This window comes from Chrysoperla carnea, chromosome 5 (assembly GCF_905475395.1).
Source record: "Chrysoperla carnea chromosome 5, inChrCarn1.1, whole genome shotgun sequence".
Taxonomy (NCBI): Eukaryota; Metazoa; Arthropoda; class Insecta; order Neuroptera; family Chrysopidae; genus Chrysoperla; species Chrysoperla carnea.
In genome coordinates this window covers 18,591,741-18,612,905 of record NC_058341.1, presented here as the reverse complement: position 1 = coordinate 18,612,905, position 21,165 = coordinate 18,591,741, and the positions used below count along the sequence as shown (strand labels likewise).

General features: G+C 28.4%; 5 protein-coding genes across 5 annotated transcripts; 4 read left to right on the top strand and 1 right to left on the bottom strand.

Annotated features, from left to right (window-relative positions):
- Positions 1–328: 328 nt before the first annotated feature.
- LOC123300609 (zinc finger protein 600-like) lies at positions 329–3,154 on the top strand. The gene is made up of 6 exons (XM_044883205.1): positions 329–445; positions 596–1,217; positions 1,602–1,774; positions 1,853–2,135; positions 2,280–2,467; positions 3,143–3,154. Exons 1-6 carry the CDS (start codon positions 329–331, stop codon positions 3,152–3,154), a joined length of 1,395 nt encoding a protein of 464 aa, XP_044739140.1.
- A 215-nt stretch (positions 3,155–3,369) lies between these two features.
- On the top strand, positions 3,370–5,556 carry LOC123300464 (zinc finger protein 271-like). The gene has a single exon (XM_044883042.1). The coding sequence runs from the start codon at positions 3,454–3,456 to the stop codon at positions 5,506–5,508; it is 2,055 nt and encodes a 684-aa protein (XP_044738977.1). The 5' UTR covers positions 3,370–3,453; the 3' UTR covers positions 5,509–5,556.
- Positions 5,557–7,103: 1,547 nt separating this feature from the next.
- Positions 7,104–11,412, top strand: LOC123299805 (serine/threonine-protein kinase RIO3). The gene is made up of 4 exons (XM_044882169.1): positions 7,104–7,805; positions 9,003–9,247; positions 9,446–10,021; positions 10,822–11,412. Exons 1-4 carry the CDS (start codon positions 7,283–7,285, stop codon positions 11,092–11,094), a joined length of 1,617 nt encoding a protein of 538 aa, XP_044738104.1. The 5' UTR covers positions 7,104–7,282; the 3' UTR covers positions 11,095–11,412.
- A 1,183-nt stretch (positions 11,413–12,595) lies between these two features.
- LOC123300607 (zinc finger protein 501-like) lies at positions 12,596–14,135 on the top strand. Its single transcript, XM_044883204.1, has 2 exons — positions 12,596–13,893; positions 14,125–14,135. Exons 1-2 carry the CDS (start codon positions 12,651–12,653, stop codon positions 14,133–14,135), a joined length of 1,254 nt encoding a protein of 417 aa, XP_044739139.1. The 5' UTR covers positions 12,596–12,650.
- Positions 14,136–15,794: 1,659 nt separating this feature from the next.
- LOC123300893 (zinc finger protein 681-like) lies at positions 15,795–17,647 on the bottom strand. Its single transcript, XM_044883556.1, has one exon. The coding sequence runs from the start codon at positions 17,342–17,344 to the stop codon at positions 16,091–16,093; it is 1,254 nt and encodes a 417-aa protein (XP_044739491.1). The 5' UTR covers positions 17,345–17,647; the 3' UTR covers positions 15,795–16,090.
- Between the last annotated feature and the right edge of the window lie 3,518 nt (positions 17,648–21,165).

The window sequence follows — 21,165 nt, the reverse complement described above, 5'->3', positions numbered from 1 at the left end:
CAAAAATCTACATACTTGGTAGATGTTGGGCCTATCTAGTAAAATATATGATCTAAGATTAAACATATGATAATGACAATTCCTCACTTGAATAGTTTTGTTGATCTATTATCCGGAAAAATTTATCCTAGGACTCTATTTTTATTTTACAAATTACAGCCTAATGTGCCCTTTATTTACAAAAGAAAAAAAGTTAAGTTAATATAAAATTATCAAAATGGCAAAAAATTCATTTAAAGATGAAAATGAAATTGATCCTTTATTTATTAATGAAAATAATCAACTTGAAAATGATTTAAAAAAACAAATATTGAACGTAAATGTTAAAATGGAAGAAAATCATTCAATGCCACTTGTTTTAATTAAAGAAGAAATCGACCTGGAAGATGTTATAATTAAAGAAGAAAATGTTGTCATGGAACACATTAATGAAAATGAACAGTTGGTAACCGATAAATTGGAAGAATTTAACATAGAAAATGAAAAACTTAGTGATAAAAAATTTCCTTTCAAAAGTAATTTAAATAAACATAAAAGACTTCACCTAGGAGAAAAAAGATTTTCATGTGATGTTTGTGATAAAAAATTTATTCAGCAATCAAGTTTGAATTTACATATCAAAGCAATTCATTTTGACGAAAAGCCATTTTCTTGTGAAATATGTGATAAACGATTTATAACACGTCAAAATTTAATAACACATCAACGAACTCATACTAGAGAAAAACCATTTTCATGTGAAATTTGTGGTAATAAGTTTTCTCATCAGAGTAGTTTAGTGAGACATAAAAGAATTCACATTCGAGAGAATCTTGCCCATGAAGTATTTGAAGAAAAAATCGATTTGATTAAAGAAGAAATAATTGACGTTGATGAATCATCTGTACTTGACTTCGATCATGAAAAACTTGAAGAAAATTTGATGAAAAATGAAGTTATTGCAGTCGAGAATGAACAAATTAATGAAGAAATAAATTTGGATCAAATATTGATTAAGGAGGAAATATTAGCCGAAAATAATATAGTGCAACATGAATTAATTTCAGATCAAGATGAAACCGATAAATTGGACCATAAATTAAAATTGGAAACTGAAAATGCTTTAAAATCTCAACAAAACAAACCGTATTCATGTGATTTTTGTGATAAGAGATTTAAACATCGAGTAAATTTATCAATTCATAAACGATTACATTCAGGAAAACGACCTTTTTCACGTAATTTATGCAATAAAGTTAATAAACGTCTTCATACTGGAGAAAAACCATTTTCTTGCGAGGTTTGTGATAAAAAATTTACTCAGCAATCAAATTTGAATGTACATATCAAAGCAATTCATTTTGGCGAAAAGCCATTATCTTGTGAAATATGTGATAAGCGATTTATGAAGCGTCAAAATTTAATAACACACCAACGAACTCATACCGGAGAAAAACCATATTCATGTGAAATTTGTGGTAATAAGTTTTCTCAGCTAGGTACTTTAAGTAGGCACAAACGTCTTCATACTTTTAAAAGTAATTTAAATCAATTTAAAGGATTTCACCTAGGAGAAAAACCTTTTTCTTGTGAAATTTGTAAAAATAAATTTACTCGGAAAGTAACTTTAGATGCACATAAAGCAATTCACAGGGGAGAAAGAAATTATTCATGTGATATGTGTGGTAAACGATATTTTCATTATGATAGTTTAACTGTTCATAAACGGATTCACGGGGTGGAAAGATCATATCCTTGTGAAATTTGTGATAAGAGATTTATTAGACGTCAAGATGTAATAACACATCAACGAACTCATACGGGAGAAAAACCATTTTCATGTGAAATTTGCCACAAAAAATTTACTCAACAGAGTAGTTTAGTGAGACATAAAAAAATTCACATCCAAGATAATTTAGCGCAACATAAACTCATTTCATATCAAGATGAAATCGATAAATTGCAACATAAAAGCTGTAAATTTGAAGAAAACTTGACGGAAAACGAAATTAATGCAGTAGAAAATGTACAAATTAAAGAAGAAATCAATTTGGATCAAATATTGATTAAGGAGGAAATATTAGAAGGAAATAATATAGTGCAACATGAACTCATTTCAGATCAAGATGAAATCGATAAATTGGAACATAAAAGTAGTAAATTTGAAGAAAACTTGACGGAAAATGAAATTAATGCAGTAGAAAATGTACAAATTAAAGAAGAAATCAATTTGGATCAAATATTGATTGAGGAGGTAATATTAGAAGAAAATAATATAGTGCAACATGAATTAATTTCAGATCAAAATGAAACCGTTAAATTGGACCATAAATTAAAATTAGAAGCTAAAAATGCTTTAAAATCTCAACAAAACAAACCATATTCATGTGAGTTTTGTGATAAGAGATTTAAACGTCGAGTAAATTTATCAATTCATAAACGATTACATTCTGGAAAACGACCTTTTTCTCGTAATTTATGCAATAAAGTAAATAAACGTCTTCATACTGGAGAAAAACCATTTTCTTGCGAGGTTTGTGATAAAAAATTTACTCAGCAATCAAATTTGAATGTACATATTAAAGCAATTCATTTTGGTGAAAAGCCATTATCTTGTGAAATATGTGATAAGCGATTTATGAAACGTCAAAATTTAATAACACATCAACGAATTCATACGGGAGAAAAACCATTTACATGTGATATTTGTGGTAAAAAATTTACTCAACAGAGTAGTTTAGTGAGACATAAAAGAATTCATACTGGAGAAAACCATTTTCTTGTAAGTGAAATCAGTTAGTTGCTCCCAATTTTAAAAGATGGCAGCAAGAGTCATATTTTTCAGTTTTTCCTGAAAACACGGATAAAACGACGTTTTTGAGCTGTTGAACCATTTTTGGGCTGTCTAATTTAGACTGAATAACTGTGTATTACAGGATAGTCCAAAAACGTTTAGAAATACAGAGTTATTCAGAGTTCTTAAGACTTTTTAAAAGTTTTTAAGACTTATTCTTTCTTCAAATATTATTTCCTTCGGGGAAGCTATTTAAATTTTCTTTTTTTTTAAATGAATTTAAATTTTGTAAATAAAATAAATATTTATCCATTAAAATAATTGGTATAAAATTATTATCCCATAATATTTTGTTAAATCTGTTTACAGTTGTTATTGTAGCTCAGAGGTTGGATGAACTGATATATTTTCGAAACGTATAAGATTTAAAGTTAACTCACTATTATTTAAGTATCGAAGAATTTGTGTTTCGAGTGATTCGATACTTTTCAATGCTGTAACTTGAAATTAGTTTCTACTTTGACAACCAGGTGTCATGCCTCCTTTTGTCAGATCCCAATAAGATTTTTCGTGTCGTGCATCATTGACATTATAGTACCATATTAGTGGTCTAAATGTGTAGCAGAAGAAAAGTAAAACCATATTTTTTTAAATATATAACAAGTTACTAGTATTAAAAAATGGCAAATAATTCATTTGAAGAAGTCGAAATTAAAAATGAAATATTCGAAGATGATACAATGCAAGATGGGCGAATCAAAAATGAAATTCAAGAACACAGCAAAAGTGTAAAATTGGAAGAAATGCTAGAAAACAGTAGTGATTTTAAACATGAAAATGATACAATTAACAACGAAAATGAAGGAATACAACCTGAAAGTCAATTGAATACAGATTGCATTATTAAAAATGAATTACCAAGTGTTGACACTGAAGATCAACGGCCATTTTTGTGTAATATTTGTAACAAAACATTTAGTAATAAAAGTAATTTAGTTGAACATAAATGTACTCATACCGAAGAAAATGTATTTCCATGTGATAAGTGTAATAAAATATTTCATAGACATAAAAGTTTAGTTCAACATAAAATGATACATTCAGACGATAAACCATTTTCATGTGACATTTGTAATAAATCATTTCACAGAAATTGGATTTTAGTTAAACATAAAAAATCACACACGGGTGAAAAACCATTTTTATGTGATATGTGTGATAAAAAATTTGTGAATAGAACTCATTTAATCGAACATAAACGAACTCATACGGGTGAGAAACCACTTTTATGTAGTATGTGTAATGCAACATTTAATCGAAAAAGTAGTTTAATTCAACATAAAATGTCACACACTGGTGAAAAACCATTTTCATGTGATGTATGTGAAAAAGCATTTAAACGGCATTACAGTTTACTTGAACATAAACGAATACATTCGGGGAAAAAACCATATTTATGTGATATTTGTAGTAAAGCTTTTACGAGTCGAAGTAATTTAATCCAACATAAACGTCTTCATAGTGGTGAAAAATCATATTTATGTGATATTTGTAGCAAACCATTTCACGATCGGAGTAGTTTAGTTAAACATAAACGATTTCACACGGGAGAAAAACCATTTTTATGTGATATATGTAATAAAACATTTTCGTGTCAAAGTAATTTATATAAACATAAATTGCATCACACGGGAGGGAAAACATTATCACGTAATAAATCTGGTGAACACAAAGGAAGAGGGGAACCTTCATTGCCAGTTATTAAACAATTAAATACAGAAGAAGTCACTATTAAAAATGAAGATAAAGTTACTATACAAGATGCACAGATTAAAAATGGAATATTGGAAGAAAGAAACAGTGATAGCATGGAAGAGATGCCAGATAATAAAAGTGATATTAGTTGGGAACCTGAAGAAAATGAAAAAAAATTAAATATAGAAATGTTATCCATTAAAGATGAAATATTAGAACCGAATGTTCAAATACAAATTGAAGAACAACCACTTTTACCTCCAAAATTTACTAAAAAAGGTTCAATTAAACAAAAACGTATTTGTACGGGAGAAAAATTATTTATATGTGATATTTGTAATAAAGTTTTAACGAGTCGAAATCATTTAAAAGAACATAAACGTCTTCATACTGGTGAAAAACCATATTTATGTGATATTTGTAGCAAATCATTTACGCATGGGACTACTTTAGTTAAACATAAACGATCACATACGGGAGAAAGACCATTTTTATGTGATATCTGTAATAAAACATTTACGTGTGATAGTCATTTAAAAGAACATAAACGGACTCATACTGGTGAGAAACCATTTTTATGCGATATTTGTAGCAAGTCATTTACACATGGGAGTAGTTTATTTAAACATAAACTGACTCATAGCGGAGAAAAACCATTTGTATGTGATGTTTGTAATAAAAAATTTAGTAGGCAACATGATTTAGTTCAACATAAACGGACTCATAGTGGAGAAAAACCATTACTTGAAAAGAAATTTTCATGTGATATTTGTAACAGGGCATTTAATAAGAAAAGTAATTTAAGTAAACACAAGTTGATTCACAGTGGTGAAAAGCCTTTTTCATGTGACATTTGTAGTAAATCATTTTCAGATAAAAGTAATTTAAGTAAACATAAACGGGGTCATATTAAGACTGAGGTAACACGAGCTCAATCGATTTTAACACACGTTTTTTCAACTGTACGTTTATTAGAATGACAGAGTGTTAAATAAAGCTCTAATAAGATGCCTTGGAATCAAGCAATGCCAAAAAAAAGAGTGCGGTCGTGGGACCTCCGTTAGGAACGAAATTCTTTACGAAACCTGTACAAAAACAAATGTAAACGTTAAATAAATACTTATATATAATTTTATTAACTTACTTTTCTAAATCCTGTATTATACATATAAAGATATAAACTAATTAGTTATAATAATTTATTAAATAATTAATGTTTATAAATTGTTGTTCGTTTAACAACTAACAGAATAGTAATGAATTTGGTAGTATCAAGTAGGTGAACAAAAATTGATTTCCATGGTATGGCACACACACAGCATATTTCACATACTTACGTGACGATTTCTACCAGTTTGTTCAACATGGTAAGATATGTTAAGGAACTTCGTTCCAAAAGTGTACCATTCTTTAATTACTAGACATTAATACAGTATTTTATAAATAATCGTGAAAGTTTGTGAGGATGTATGGTTGGATGGATGAATATTTGTTAAACTTTCAGGCAAAATCTACTGGACGAATTTTGATGAAACTTCACGGTATTATAGCTTATGCAATATATACATCATAATAGGACTAAACTAACCTATCATTTATCGTACTACAATAACGGTGCGTCCGGAGATATAACGATAAAATCAAATTTTCTTACAATTCGCAGACATAAAAACTGCTGATATCCCTTCTCTACAATAAATTAATTATCTAATCATATTGTTGTAATAGACAGTATAAGAAATATGTACATTGAAGAAAAAAAATGGATTGTCTAGTTAAATCACGGGCTAATATTATTAAATAATATTAATTTTTTTTTATCAACTTCTATGATTGGTTATCGATGAAAATCGAACATTATGTAATCTCATGATGACGCTTGACGCTGGCCTTGATCAAATTAGGGTTCCATCTAGCTGAAAGTAATTCATAAAATAAATCTTTGGAGAGTCCCATTATGTTTTTAATTAACATTGTATACAATAGTCAGAAAATGAATATGTAAATTTTTAGTGTTTCATTGATGCCAATCGTTTGTGAAGGTCTGTGAAACGTATGTAATCGTTTGTGAGTTTGTGACTAATTAGTAATTAATGATTTATAAGCTTTAAAAGCGAACGTTATTTAAAATTGACCGGGAAATAGGTTTCCGTGTACTCAATCAATCGGAAATCGATTGTGAAAGTGTTTGAGACTACGTAGTTTTTGAAAAAAACAAGAAAATTTTTTCAAATATTTTAATTATTTTGGCTACTACATGTAATTATTGCTGATGGTCGCACTGAAAAATAGACCTTTTCATCGATTTGTTTCGGACAATTGTCAAAAAACTATTCAACCTAAGAAAGTTAAATATATTTTATCTTTTTCGAGCAGCGCTTTTTGACAAGGATAGAAGATATAAGATATGCCTTTACTTGATTGAAAACAGCCCGAAACAAAAAAAGAATCATTTTGTAAATTAAAAGCCCTATAGGAGCAGGATACAGACTTGCATTATAAAATAGACCGCTAATATTATGAGAGAAACTATAATCTGTGAACGCACCCTAATTGCTTTGTTATTGCTGGTTATTGCACAACATTACCTACGTTGTCAAATGTTGTGCAAATATTATTAACTTCAAATTCAACTAAATTCCCTTGTGAAACAATTAGTAATAATTATTTACTTATCTAATAACTTTGTTGTGTAGTTTTAGTGTTATCAATTTTTGTATACTTTCTTTTTTATAAATCGACACAATCACAAAAATGTCAAAACCTTCATCACCTTGGAACAAAATACAACCAATTGCAGATGTAGCAAGTATAGAAGAAATTATGTCCGAAGAAATAGCTAGAGATTTACAAAGTAAAGAAGAACAAAAATTAGCAAAATTTTTAGCTGAACAACAAATTATGTCGAATTCAGATCAAATCAGTGACGATACAATGAAGACAATAGATGAAAATTACTGTGATTCTGATGCAGTTATCGCAAAAATGTTACAATATCAATATGATCGTGAATATGACAATATATTAAAAAAAACTGAAGATAAATTTAATGGTACATCGAAAGTATCAATATCGTTTTCGAATTATCGTCGTACACCGAATTCCGATTACTTTGATGATGATAGTGATGAAGATGATGCCCCAGAAAATCCAGAGGAGAAAAAGGATTGGGATCGTTTTGAAACGGTTGAGAAAGAGTTTAATGCAATTCCACGTTGTGGTTATAAAATTCAGCCAGAAGGAAATATGATTACAAAACATGATACTTTAATGTCAGGTAAGCAATTTACATTTTTTGTTCTGATAGTATTCAGTTAGTCAGTACATTTTTATATGTGGCATGGATAATAAAATTCTAAAAAGAAAGTTCTTTAATAACTGTCACTGGTATTTTCGGGAATTTCTTGATTAATAAATTAGTAAATTATCTTTAAATCGTGTTCTAATAAATCGTTGTATAACACAGATTATAATTTATTACATAAATAGATAGGCAACTCTACTGTACATGAAATGTTGTCCAAAAAGCCCCTCGGAGAAAGGCACTTACAGTGAACTATTTTTTTTTTAAATGGCGGGAATTTGTCTTCTAATTAAATTGAATAAATTGAAGTTTTTTAAATAAAATAACACATATTAATAAAATAATAATTTATTGCAATATTTGGAATAAAATAGCATTTATTTTAATATCAACATTATTAATAACAATTAATTATTAGTTGATGTAAGTTAAATGCAATGTTAAACCATTTTATTTCGTTAATAGTCAATTATAATCACAATTAAACACTACCTAAATGTAATCAACATGATTAACAAGACCTAAGCACTAAAATAAACTCAGTACATACCATAAAAAAATCGGAAAATAATATAAACACATCTAAAACGGCTAAATTACACTAATTAGTTAATGAACAGGGGCACAATGAAAACGGCCAAAATATTTAAATAATGCCACTATTCAAATAATCCACAAAACATTAATAAAGACAATCAATTGAGAATACACACAAAGAAATTTAACGAATTTTAATGACATGCAAACGAATTTTGAAAGACGTATTGTTTATTTATTTAAAAATATATAAAATATTGTTTCCCCAACAACCATTGAAATGGATAAATTATTATCAAAACTAATAGATGGCCCTACACGAATATAACGTGTAGAGCCACCTGGAGAAAGGCACCTTCAGAGAACGAAAATAGTAAAAAGGTTTCAGGGAGTTGCAGATCTGTTTTAAATTAAAAACTATAATCTGTAAAAACGGAAAAATTCAAAGAGTTTTGCAATTTGGGGCGGAATCATTGATGTATCGACATAATATCTCGAATTCCAGTCGGCTAACTTTCTTTTTATTGCACAATTTGTTGAAGAATGAAAAATCAATTATCTGATACTAATGAGTAATTATTAATATTCAATATCCCGAAAACTAATCGAAAAATTATTTTTATCTTCCGTTAGGTAGACGTAATGCTGGTAGGGTAATGGCATTTCCACCAGAATTTCAAACTGGCGATGGTGCTGGATTCGATATGAGGTTAACAAATAAAGTATTTAACAGTTTAAAAGCATATTCACGTAAAGAACAAGCACGTAGACATCGTGTTAATGATAAAAAAGAGGATCAAGCTACCGCTGAAATGGGTGTTGATGAAAAAACTCGGTTGATTCTCTACAAATTAATTAATAAACAACTATTACAACAAGTATGTATTTTAAACTTTTACAAGGTGATTCGTCATCGTTTAACCAGAGTTTATCCGCTCGTACAACCAGAGTTGATGTACATGTTCAATCCCGATTTAGATCCTCTCTTGAAACTGTATTTTTTGGCCATCCTTTTCCCAGAGGACGATCGTCTCATAGTTTAAATTTTAGGGCACTAATTTAACTTTGTTTTATAGGTAAATGGTGTTATAAGTACAGGAAAAGAAGCTGTTGTCTTACACGGTGATTGTGATCCGGAATATCCTGACGGTGAACTCCCTAAAGAGTGTGCTATAAAAATATTTAAAACAACACTAAATGAATTCAAAACACGTGATAAATACATAAAAGATGATTTCCGTTTTAAAGATCGTTTCTCTAAACAGAATCCACGTAAAACAATACATTTATGGGCGGAAAAAGAGATGCATAATCTGATACGTATCAAACGAATTGGTTTACCATGTCCGGATGTATTAAATTTAAAGAAACATATACTCGTTATGTCATTTATTGGTGAAGAAAATCGTTCAGCACCAAAATTAAAAGATGCCATACTTAAATTTGAACAATTGTGTGATGCGTATGAACAGTGTATTGATGCAATCACACGAATGTATCGTGATGCTCAATTAATTCATGCGGATTTTTCAGAATATAATATTTTATGGTATGATAATAAATGTTGGTATATTGATGTGAGTCAGGCTGTGGAACAATCACATCCAAGTGCTTATGAATTTTTATTGAGGGATTGTGGAAACATTAGTACGGTAAGTGTATCTTATTTTCTTCGTAGGTTTAGGGGAGTTAACAAATCCACTCTTTTGCAAAAAGCTTCCCGTCAAATGTTAAAATTTAGGTAAAAACAAATTATCAGCTCTCCGACAGACAATGGAAGAAAAGCATGACTAATATACAGGGTGGACCATTTTAATCTATAATGGCTAATAGCTTGTTTTGTAGTTAACCAAACAAAAAATTGCAGAGTTTAGTGGGCGGACATCATGTTGTGACATCAGATTGAACTTAGTTCTTCGGGTTTCTTTAATAGACAATTTAGATCGTAAACTGTAAGAGGTAGAATAACTCGTTAAATTAGAAAGTTGATTCTCATTAAAAAAAACTAACATTTTTCGTAGTAAATAGTCAGTTTGGCCTTGCGTGAAATTAGTTTGTTCTTCAGGAGCATTAGATTTGCAAAGTATTCCCTGTTTCCACTCAGCAACTTTTCTCTATGGCAGCACTCATTCTCCCTTCGTTGTTCATATGTTCTCTAAAATATTTGAATTGCGCTACCGCCTTGTAAAGTGCATCATCTACGACCTATGACTATATTTTCCATTGTCTCCAGTCTTGTGAGGCTGAGATCTTCATGAATACAGTCTTGTCTTCATTTAAAACCTGTCCCAAGTCTGCAACGTTTTCTCTTATCCGTCTAAAGACTTTACCTAACTTGTTTTCGGTGCGAGCGAAGATATCATCGTCATCAGCGTATGCGCATAATTGTGATGACTTATAGAATATTGTTCCTCTCTGATCAGTGTTATATGATTGATATTTTTTTTTTTAGTTTTTCACCCGTAAAGGCGTACCAAACGTAAAAAGTGCAGAAGAATTATTTATGGATGTGACAGGTACTGATTCAGCAACAGCAATTGAATCACAACGTAAAGTAAAGAAAGGCAAACCACATTTAGTAAATCAATTAAATAACGATCAACATGTATATAATTTTGATTATGCATGGGATGAATCAACAAAAATCACTGCCAATGATATTTCAACTGCCACTATTCAACATGACTTACAGGTGTGTCATTTAGTTGAACCACCACAAGCGTAAACAACAAAATTATAATAATTAATTTGATATTATTAATTGATATTTTAAAATAGTATAGCATTGGTGAGGTTCATAACACTGTCAAGTCAAATCGGTAAACATTTTTGAGTTGTTAACTAATGATACAAGAAATAATAAATTAATATTACGCTATAAAACAATAAAAACTGAGTTGACTAAAATTTATGTGTCAAATTCAATGAAATATATATATTATTTTGATTATTTTAATCAAATTGGGGCGCACGACGTATCTTAATGTTTCCGATTAGATACAGAAACTAAATTATAATAAAAATTAATTAAATCAAAACTAGTAAATCGTAGAATTTTTGTTTCAGTTTACATTTGAGATATCGTTTTATCTATTTAAAAGTATTTTTTTTTTGTGATTAAGTAACTTTGTCAATTTTTGAGTGCCAGAGATACTCATAAGAGCTCATGGAATTTAGTATAATTTTTAATTGATTGTATCTCTTAAACGAAATGGTAGAAATAACTTTTTTTTTTCTTTTAACTGATGAAACTATGATCTTTTAAATAATGTTTTTTTTTTTTTTTTTTTTTTTAAATAGTAGTTAACTATGAACCTTGTCAATGCTACTACCTTAAGCTGTTGTTAAAATAAAAACAAACTTATACAAAAAAAATTAAAAAATCGAAAAATTGTCTCAATTTAAAATAAAGAAAAAAAAAAGAAGATTATATCTATATTGACATAAATAAATTACTGTAATATATTTAATTATGGATTTAAAATTTTTGTATGTGTGCGTTTTTATATCTCTCATAATTAAAGCGTAGATCGATCCTTCAGTGGCAGATTTAAGCGATTGGAAAAGAAGCAATAATCACTTGCTCTAATTTGAAACATTTATAACAAAATAATTAATACAGAACATTTATTTTTCATAATTATGTTACAATTATTATTATTGACGTAAGTAAAAACAGTTATCTAAATGGTGCTTTAAATTTCTGGACTTAACCCAGAAACTATAAATTCCTTGCGAAATTCTAAGAAGAAAAGTCTTAGGGCGTTTTTTAATCTGATGTTAATTTCTTCATACATTTTTATAAACTGTGTGAGATTAAATGACATATTTCAGGGGCGGTTTAAATTAGATTTTAAAACGATTTTTACACGGATTTTACTCTCGAGATATTGTACAAAATTATATCGTAAAGCTCATGACTATACACTTAGTTTGAGATTGAGTATCCTTGACGCAAAAATTATCCTGATTCATATACAATGTGTGCAAGAAAGAGGGTGTTATAGGTGTAATATGTTTTTAACAAATAGGTAATAAGTGACCGCAGAAATAAATTTATTACTTAACTCTAAATCAATTCAATAATTTTTTTAATTCGAGAATTTATGACAATATTTAATAATAATTTCACGATAGAATAAAATTTGAATTTTTTTTTTTTCAATTTTACGGTTCTTAATAATTCCGCTCTCCAAAGTTGGTAACACTGCCTGTTTGACGTTTATAGAGTTTTTTTGTACATTCGTGTTATTAATTAAATTTTATAATAAAATTAAGAAAATGGAAAATTTATTATTCCATGATATACACGAAACACCACATACAGAATTCATAACTGTTAAAAATGAAATATTAGAAGACTTTGAAAGAAGCAGTGCTTTTACAGTTGAAGAAACACAAAATAGCAGGAATGATATTAGCATGGAAGGTGAACCAATTCTTAAAACCGAGAAACATTTATCTTTGATCAACCACGAAAATATTAAAACTGAAAAACAATTAAAAACAGAATTTATAATAATTAAAGAAGAAAGATTGGAAGACTTTGAAAGCAATAGTGATTTTACACTGGAAGAAACACAAAACAACAGCAGTGACATTAACATAGGATGTGATCAAATTTATAAAGCTGAGCAAGATTTATCTACAATCAACTACGCAAATATTAAACTTGAAAAACAATTAAATACAGAATTAGTTATCAAAGATGAAAGTGTTTTAGAACCAGAACGGGAACATACCATGGATAAACCATTTGCATGTAATCTTTGTAATCAAACATTTAATCAACTTAGTGCTTTAAGTAAACATCTGCGGACTCATAAAGGTGACAAATCATTATCCTGTGATACGAGAAGATTAGAAGAAAAACCATTTTCATGCGATATTTGTAATAAAAAATTTGCCCAACTAGGTAATTTAGTTAATCATAAAAGGATTCATTGTGAAGAGAAACCATTTTCATGTAAAATTTGTAATAAAACATTTACTCAACGGAGTAGTTTATCTCGCCATAAACGAATTCATTCAGAAGAAAAACCACATGTCTGTGATATTTGTAATAAAAAATTTAATCTAATCGGTAATCTAAATCAACATAAACGGATTCATACACACGAAAGACCATTTTCTTGTGATATTTGTGATAGAACATTTTATCAACAGTGTGATTTAGTTAAACATCAACGAATTCATAGCGAAGACAAACCATTTTCATGTGATACCTGTAAGAAAACATTTAATCAACAAAGTAATTTATCTCGACATAAACGTATTCACAGCGAAGAAAAACCATATGAATGTGATATTTGTAATAAAGCATTTAATCAACTTGGTAATTTAAATCACCATAAACTGATGCATACACGAGAAAAGCCATATTCTTGTGATATTTGCACAAGAACATTTTATCAAGAATGTGATTTAGTTAAACATCAACGAGTTCATGATGAAGAAAAATCATATTCTTGTGATATGTGTAATAAATCGTTTAATTCATCAAGTTATTTAATTAGACATAAACGTATTCATACTGGAGAAAAACTATTTTCATGTGATATTTGTAATAAATCATTTACTGATGGAAGTTATTTAAGTAGACATAAACGTTTTCACACCGGAGATAAACCATTCTCATGTGAGATTTGTAATAAAAAATTTTCTGATGGCAGTAATTTAGTTCGGCATAAACGTATACATACTGGAAAATAAAATAAATAATTAAAAAAATCTTGAGTATAATTTATTATTTTAGTGATTACTTAGTTCGAATCCAGCATCAGTCACACACTTTTAAAATTTATTATCATATGTTATTTTGAATTGAATTTGATTTTTTTTTTATCTCTTTCAGTTTTGTTATCTTGAACGTTTCTTATTATATTTGTTGATAAATTAAATAAATTTGTCATGTCAATTATTGAGATAAATAGAAAATTGAAAAATTTATTCATTACCGCCCTTGTACGGGAATGAATTCATTATTACACAAGGGGGGTACTTTTTTCTCACGATCGTAGATAAAATTATTTATTTCTTCTATATTTTTTCGTGAAATAACGTCCCAAAAAGCAGCATATCAACAAATACTATTTTTGCTTATTTCCCATTGAAAAAACCTAAGTTTGAAACTAAGAAAACTTTATTTCTTGACGAAATATTGTAGAAATAATATATAATTTAGTGCACGACTATGACTTGTTAATTGAATCATAACTAGGTGTCTGACTTGCCACAGTATTATTGGCGCCGTTTAGTTTTTAAATCATTTTCTCGTAAGAAAGCTTGGGGTACTAAACTTCAATTATTGTAAATATTTTATAGACAGATATTGGTAAAAGTAAAGTCGTTAGAAAATATCTTAAAAAGCATCCTACATTTTTTTACGGTAAAATGATTTTTTTGAATTTAAAGTTATTATTTTCTACCTTTTAGTCCAGCTAGTTACAAAAGCGTGTTTTTTAGTTTTTTTAAACTGTTTTTTATTTTTAGACCATTATTTATTTATCAAAATTTCAGTATAAATATGGTTGGAGCGCAAATAAATGTATATATTTTCAGATATGGAAATCATTAATCCTAAACATCCTGATCAGGGTATTCAAAAAAATTGTCATCGGTCCTTGATAAGTATGACAAATTTTGTGTTAATCTGACGTTTTAAAGGGGGTCAAAATCATGCTCAAAGATTCCGTTGCATACTTACATACGTATGAAACTAATAAGAGCGTGTTAATGATACAAAATTTCGGCTAGGTTAAAATAACAAACGACCATAAAAAATTTTATTTAAAAAAAGGTTTATTTCAATAGAATTTATATAAAGGCACATATTATAAAATCAAACTTATCTTTAATAAAAAATATAGTATACAGTATGAACATATCTTTAGGTACGATTTAGATATTATGGTCAAGAATGAATCACCTTATACCATAATTCGATATCGATAACGCACCTATACAAATAAATCACTCTAATTTAAATATACAAAATATTTTCTTTATAAAAAATTAAAATAAATAATCGTGAAATAAAAAAATAAACAAAATTATATCAAAAATAATAATAAAATACATAATCAGGGGTATAGATAATATAGTTTTTAAGGAGTTTAAGAGTCGATCCAAATGGAAACTAATATTTATAAACTTCCAAAGTAAACGAACAGGTCCAATTATCAGGTGAAATCGACAGAAGAGGACATTGCCCAGCTCTTGCCCAGCATTCTCTGTCATTGCCCAGCTCTTGCCATGAGGAGATGAACTTACTTGAGCCAGCCTCTCTTTGACGACCTCTTCGTCCTAAAGTCAGTCGACGTCAAAGCCCTCTTGCTGTTCTTAAACAGCTCCAAATGGTTCATGGAGTAGTGGCCGGGGATGGGCCAACCCATTTACGGTATCACAACGGATCCTATGGTCTAAGTGTGTCCCACCCCAGGACAGCCACTCTAACCTAACATAACCTAGACCTCGGAATTGTTTTTACAATAGCAATAGTATATATCAAGGGTAGGCGTTTTCTTTCATTATCCAGTCAATAAAAATGGCTGGACAACGTTTGACAAACACACTATCACGTCATTAATTAATATTTTCACAAGTCATTCAAGTCAAATTAGACCTATTTTCTCGTTAATTTACTTGAAATGTGACTTGATCAATGAAGATGAAAGAAAATAAATTATCAATTGAGTAGACTGAAAGATTTTTGGATATCTCTAGAGGGGGGCAGTATGCATACGTTTATGTCTAGCTAAATTACTACCATCAGCAAATTTTTTATTACAAATCTCACATGAGAATGGTTTATCTCCAGTGTGAAAACGTTTATGTCTACTTAAATAACTACCATTAGTAAATGATTTATTACAAATGTCACATGAAAATGGTTTTTCTCCGGTGTGAACACGTTTATGCACACCTAAATAACTTGATGAAGTAAACGATTTATTACACATATCACAAGAAAATGATTTTTCATCATCATGAACTCGTTGATGTTTAACTAAATCACATTCTTGATAGAATGTTCTAGTACAAATATCACAAGAAAATCGCCTTTCTCGCGTATGAATCAGTTTATGTTGATTTAAATTACCAACTTGATTAAATGCTTTATCACAAATATCACATGAAAATGGTTTTTCTCCATTATGAATTCGTTTATGTCGAGATAAATTACTTTGCTGATTAAATGATTTATTACAAATGTCACATAAATATGGTTTTTCTTCACTGTGAATCTTTTGGTGATTAAGCAAATTACCTAGTTGAGTAAAAGTCTTATTACAAATATCACATGAAAATGATTTTTCTTCTTCATGAATCCGTTTGTGATTAAGTAAATTACGTAGTTGAGTAAACATTTTATTACAAATAACGCATGAAAATGACTTTTCTCCTGTATCACGTGAGAATGATTTGTCACTTTTATGAGTCCGCAGATGTTTACTTAAAGCACTTAATTGATTAAATGTTTGATTACAAAGATTACATGCAAATGGTTTTTCCGTGGTGTGGTCCCGTTCTGGTTCTAAAACACTTTCATCTTTGATAACTAATTCTGTATTTAATTGTTTTTCAAGTTTAATATTTTCGTAGTTGATTGTAGATAAATCTTGCTCAGCTTTATAAATTTGATCATATCCCGTGCTAATATCACTGCTGTTGTTTTGTGTTTCTTCCAGTGTAAAATCACTGTTGCTTTCAAAGTCTTCCAATCTTTCTTCTTTAATTATTATAAATTCTGTTTTTAATTGTTTTTCAGTTTTAATATATTCGTGGTTGATCAAAGATAAATGTTTCTCGGTTTTAAGAATTGGTTCACCTTCCATGCTAATATCATTCCTGCTATTTTGTGTTTCTTCAACTGTAAAAGCACTGTTTCTTTCGAAGTCTTCTAATATTTCATTTTTTACAGTTATAAATTCTGTATGTGGTGTTTCGTGAATATCATGGAATGAATTTGCCATTTTTCTTAATTTTATTAGTCTCTGATTTTATTATAAAATTTAAATAATAACACGAATTTACAAAAAAAACTCTACAAACGTCATACGTCGAATAGCCAGTGTTGCTAACTTCGGAGAGTGAAACTATTGAAAACGGGTGAATAATTTTGATCCCCTGAATTTTTGTTTTAATTTTTAAATTTTAATTATCTTATATCGCTAGTTACAAAAATTTTCGGGGGTCAAATTTATAAAATTTGGGTAAAATAAGAAGCTTATATTATAACCAAATAATCTGATAGCTAGCATGATAGCTAACGTAATTTGGCCCCCACAAAATTTTGTTTTTGGGTTAATTAATTATAAATCTTTTTTAATCCATTGTTCGTTGTTTGTTTTTCATTATTTGACCTTAAAATTATTAGTTCGATCGTTTTTTATTTATTATTTTATTAAACAATTATTTTTTATTACGTTAGACTCCCATAATATTGGTTTCTACTTATAAACCATTTCTATTTATAATCCAACAATTTCTAATAATAAGCGAACAATCAATGACTCCTTAAAATACATTGAATAAAGAGGAAATGATAGAAACCAATATTATGGGGGTCTAACTTAAAAACAAATGATTTTTTAATAAATAATAAATAAACGATCGGACAAATAATTTTAATGGTCAAACAATGAAGAGCAAACGACGAACAATAGACTAAAAGATTATTATTAATTCATTCGACAAGGAATTTTTGTTGGTGGCCAAATTACGTTAGCTTTATATCATCCATGAACTTTGAAAAAATAAATAACTGATTAAAAAAATTTAATTGTAAGTTTTTGAAAGTTTAGAAAAAATGAAAACGTTATTCCTAAAAATGATTTTATACTATATAACCATTATTCATTCAAATTTATTTTAGGTGAAATATGTACGAATATATATAATAAAATATCGTTTTTATCAATTTTTCTGGTTTAATTATTATTATTCATTATTATACCTACCTTCATCTTTTTTATCCTTTACATACATTTCAGGAATTACAAACAGAACAGAATTTATATAGGTAAGTTTACTAAGTTTAAGAAAACAAGTTAATTTAAAAAAAGGTGAGTAAAAGGTATGTATATTACATTAATGATATGTTTAATAAGTCCAAAATGGAGTAGTGGTTAGACCACTAGCCTCCGGTGAATATTGATTGAAAGTCGAAAATATTAATATAATTATTTATTAATATGAATAACAGAGCCCATATGGTATAGTGGTTAGCGTATCTGACTACGAATAGATAGTCCCCTGGGTTCGAAACTAGGGTAGGACTATATAAAAAAAATTCTTCTTCTTTCTTTTAAGCAAATTCTGATTTTTATTTTCATTTTTTTTTTAAATTTCCACCACAACATGTTTGCCTAGTACAAATGATGAAAAATTTTAGTTTTTTTTCGTTCAAAAACTTCAATTTTTTTCACATTTCTACTAGGAGAACATCATGGACGGACGGAATTAGTAGTACCTGATAGCAAGGTAATTGTTGTCACCTCGTAAGTCAGAAAGTTAGTGGTCTGCACACCCGTGTTTGGTGAGTATGACTTCTGGGCAGACCAATAACTTTCTGCCAAAATAAAATTTTAGACTTTCGGGGTGAAAACACTTACTTGCTTTTTCTCCCTATCAGGAACTACTAATTCGTACTTATGTTCTCCTAGTACAAATGTTGAAAAAATTGAAGATTTTTTCGTACTTTTTTGATGAAAAAGTTTCAATTTGATTGAATGGAGGAAAAAATGATTGATTTTTGTCACATTTTTACTAGGAGAACATAATGAACAGGAAGGAATATCCTGATAGGTAAGTAATTGTTTTAACTTTGAAAATCAGAAAGTTATTTATTGGTCTGTAAACTTTTGTGGTGAGTGGAAATTAAAAAAAAAAAAAAAACAATTAAGTTAAAACCTTATTAAATTTAAAAAAACTCATCAACTTTTGTATTAAATAAACTATTAACTCCGTTTGGATGCGAACTAGGGTACTTTGTATCCGTATTCAGATGCGCAACCTACTGAGCTATTTGATACTTGTTTTATCTATTAAAAATTTAATACTTAAATAATTTTTAAAAACCTACCTGTCCTAAACTCATTCTTTTAAATCTTATACACTTCATTCCTTATCTGCTAATTTAAATTTTCTTCAATAATTTTCAATCTGTAAATAAAAAGGGAAAGCGGAGTGGAGGATGCAAATATGTCTAAGTCATCGTATAAGTCTCAGTCATACAGTTAAAGAAAAGGAAAATAAAATTAATGGAAATAAAAAAAAAACAATTGAAAGTTAAAACCTTATTAAATTATTGAAAACAAAAAAAACTCATGAACTTTTTTAAAAATATCGTAGAGCTTCCGCTTGGATTCGAATCAGAGTACTTTGTATCCGTAGGCAGAACCGCAACCCAATAAGCTATTTGGTAGATATGAAATATATTAAAAATTTAATACTTAAATAATTTTGAATCAACCTGTCCTAAACTCATTCTTTTAAATCTTATACACTTCATTCCTTACCTGTTAATTCAAATTTATAAACTTTCAATCTGTAAATAAAAAGGGGAGTGGAGGATGTATAAGTCCCAGTCATACAATTAAAGAAAAAAAAAAATTAAATTAAACACAAAATCCACACAGCTACCTGGCTTGTATATAAACGATATATTTAACTTATTACTTATCTTTAAGAGAATGTGTATGATTTTAAAGAGTGACACATTTATGATTATTTAAATTCCCACCTCCTGACAGAATTGTGATTTATGACATATGCATAAATGACGTTATTTATGACAAGAGGGCGGGTTATATTTAAAATTTAAACTATTAAAAAAGTGGACAATTTTTAACATCAGGAAAAATTCATTTAATCTAATAGTAAAAATGTTAGCACTACCAAGATACGAACCAACGTATCTTGGTTTCATAACCAAGTACTATATCCACTCAGCTACTCGCCATATGTATAACAACATATAATTAAGTTAATAGTTACTCTTACTAAATTATTAATTACTTAATAATTTTGTTCTGAAAGTAAAAATGGGATAGAAAATAATAAAACAAAATTTAAAATATATATAACGATTTTTATTTAATTAAATCAAAAAACACAATTCTTTGCATATTTATTCCACTGATTTATTAAAATATATATTTTTAACAATTTAAAAATGTAATTATTTTGTGAAATATGTTTCGTACCAAATTGGTCATTTTCAAACACTGATTGAAGATATGTAAATGACCAATTTGATACGAAACATAAGTCACAAAAAAATTATAGGTTCTGTTTACCACAATATAGTTAGCGTGGAATATTAATAAAATTTATTAAATCATATATCAAAAAATTGCTCTCTAAATGCTCCATCAGATTCCAAAATTGCTCCAATTATTAAATTATCAATTAATTAAATATTTGCAATTAAAAATACAAAATTTTATTTTCCAATATCTCAGTAAATTGATAGTTTTTCCTAACGTTTTTGCTATCAATAAATTGCTCCCGTTTATTTCTTTCGGGATATAACAATAACGATTTATAAATATCTATTATTTTTGCATAATTAATTAAAATTAATAATTGCAATTCAAACAGGTATGTGATGACGTCATTCACAAGGGGAATGTCATAAACTAAGGGGAGCGGGAAGAGAAAGAAAAACAAAAAAGAAATAATAATAGAAAGTAAATAATTTGATGTATCAGTGAAAAATATCAAAAAATTGCTCCGTAAATACTCTTTCAGATTCCAAAGTTGCTCCAGTCATATAATTAATATGTAATTA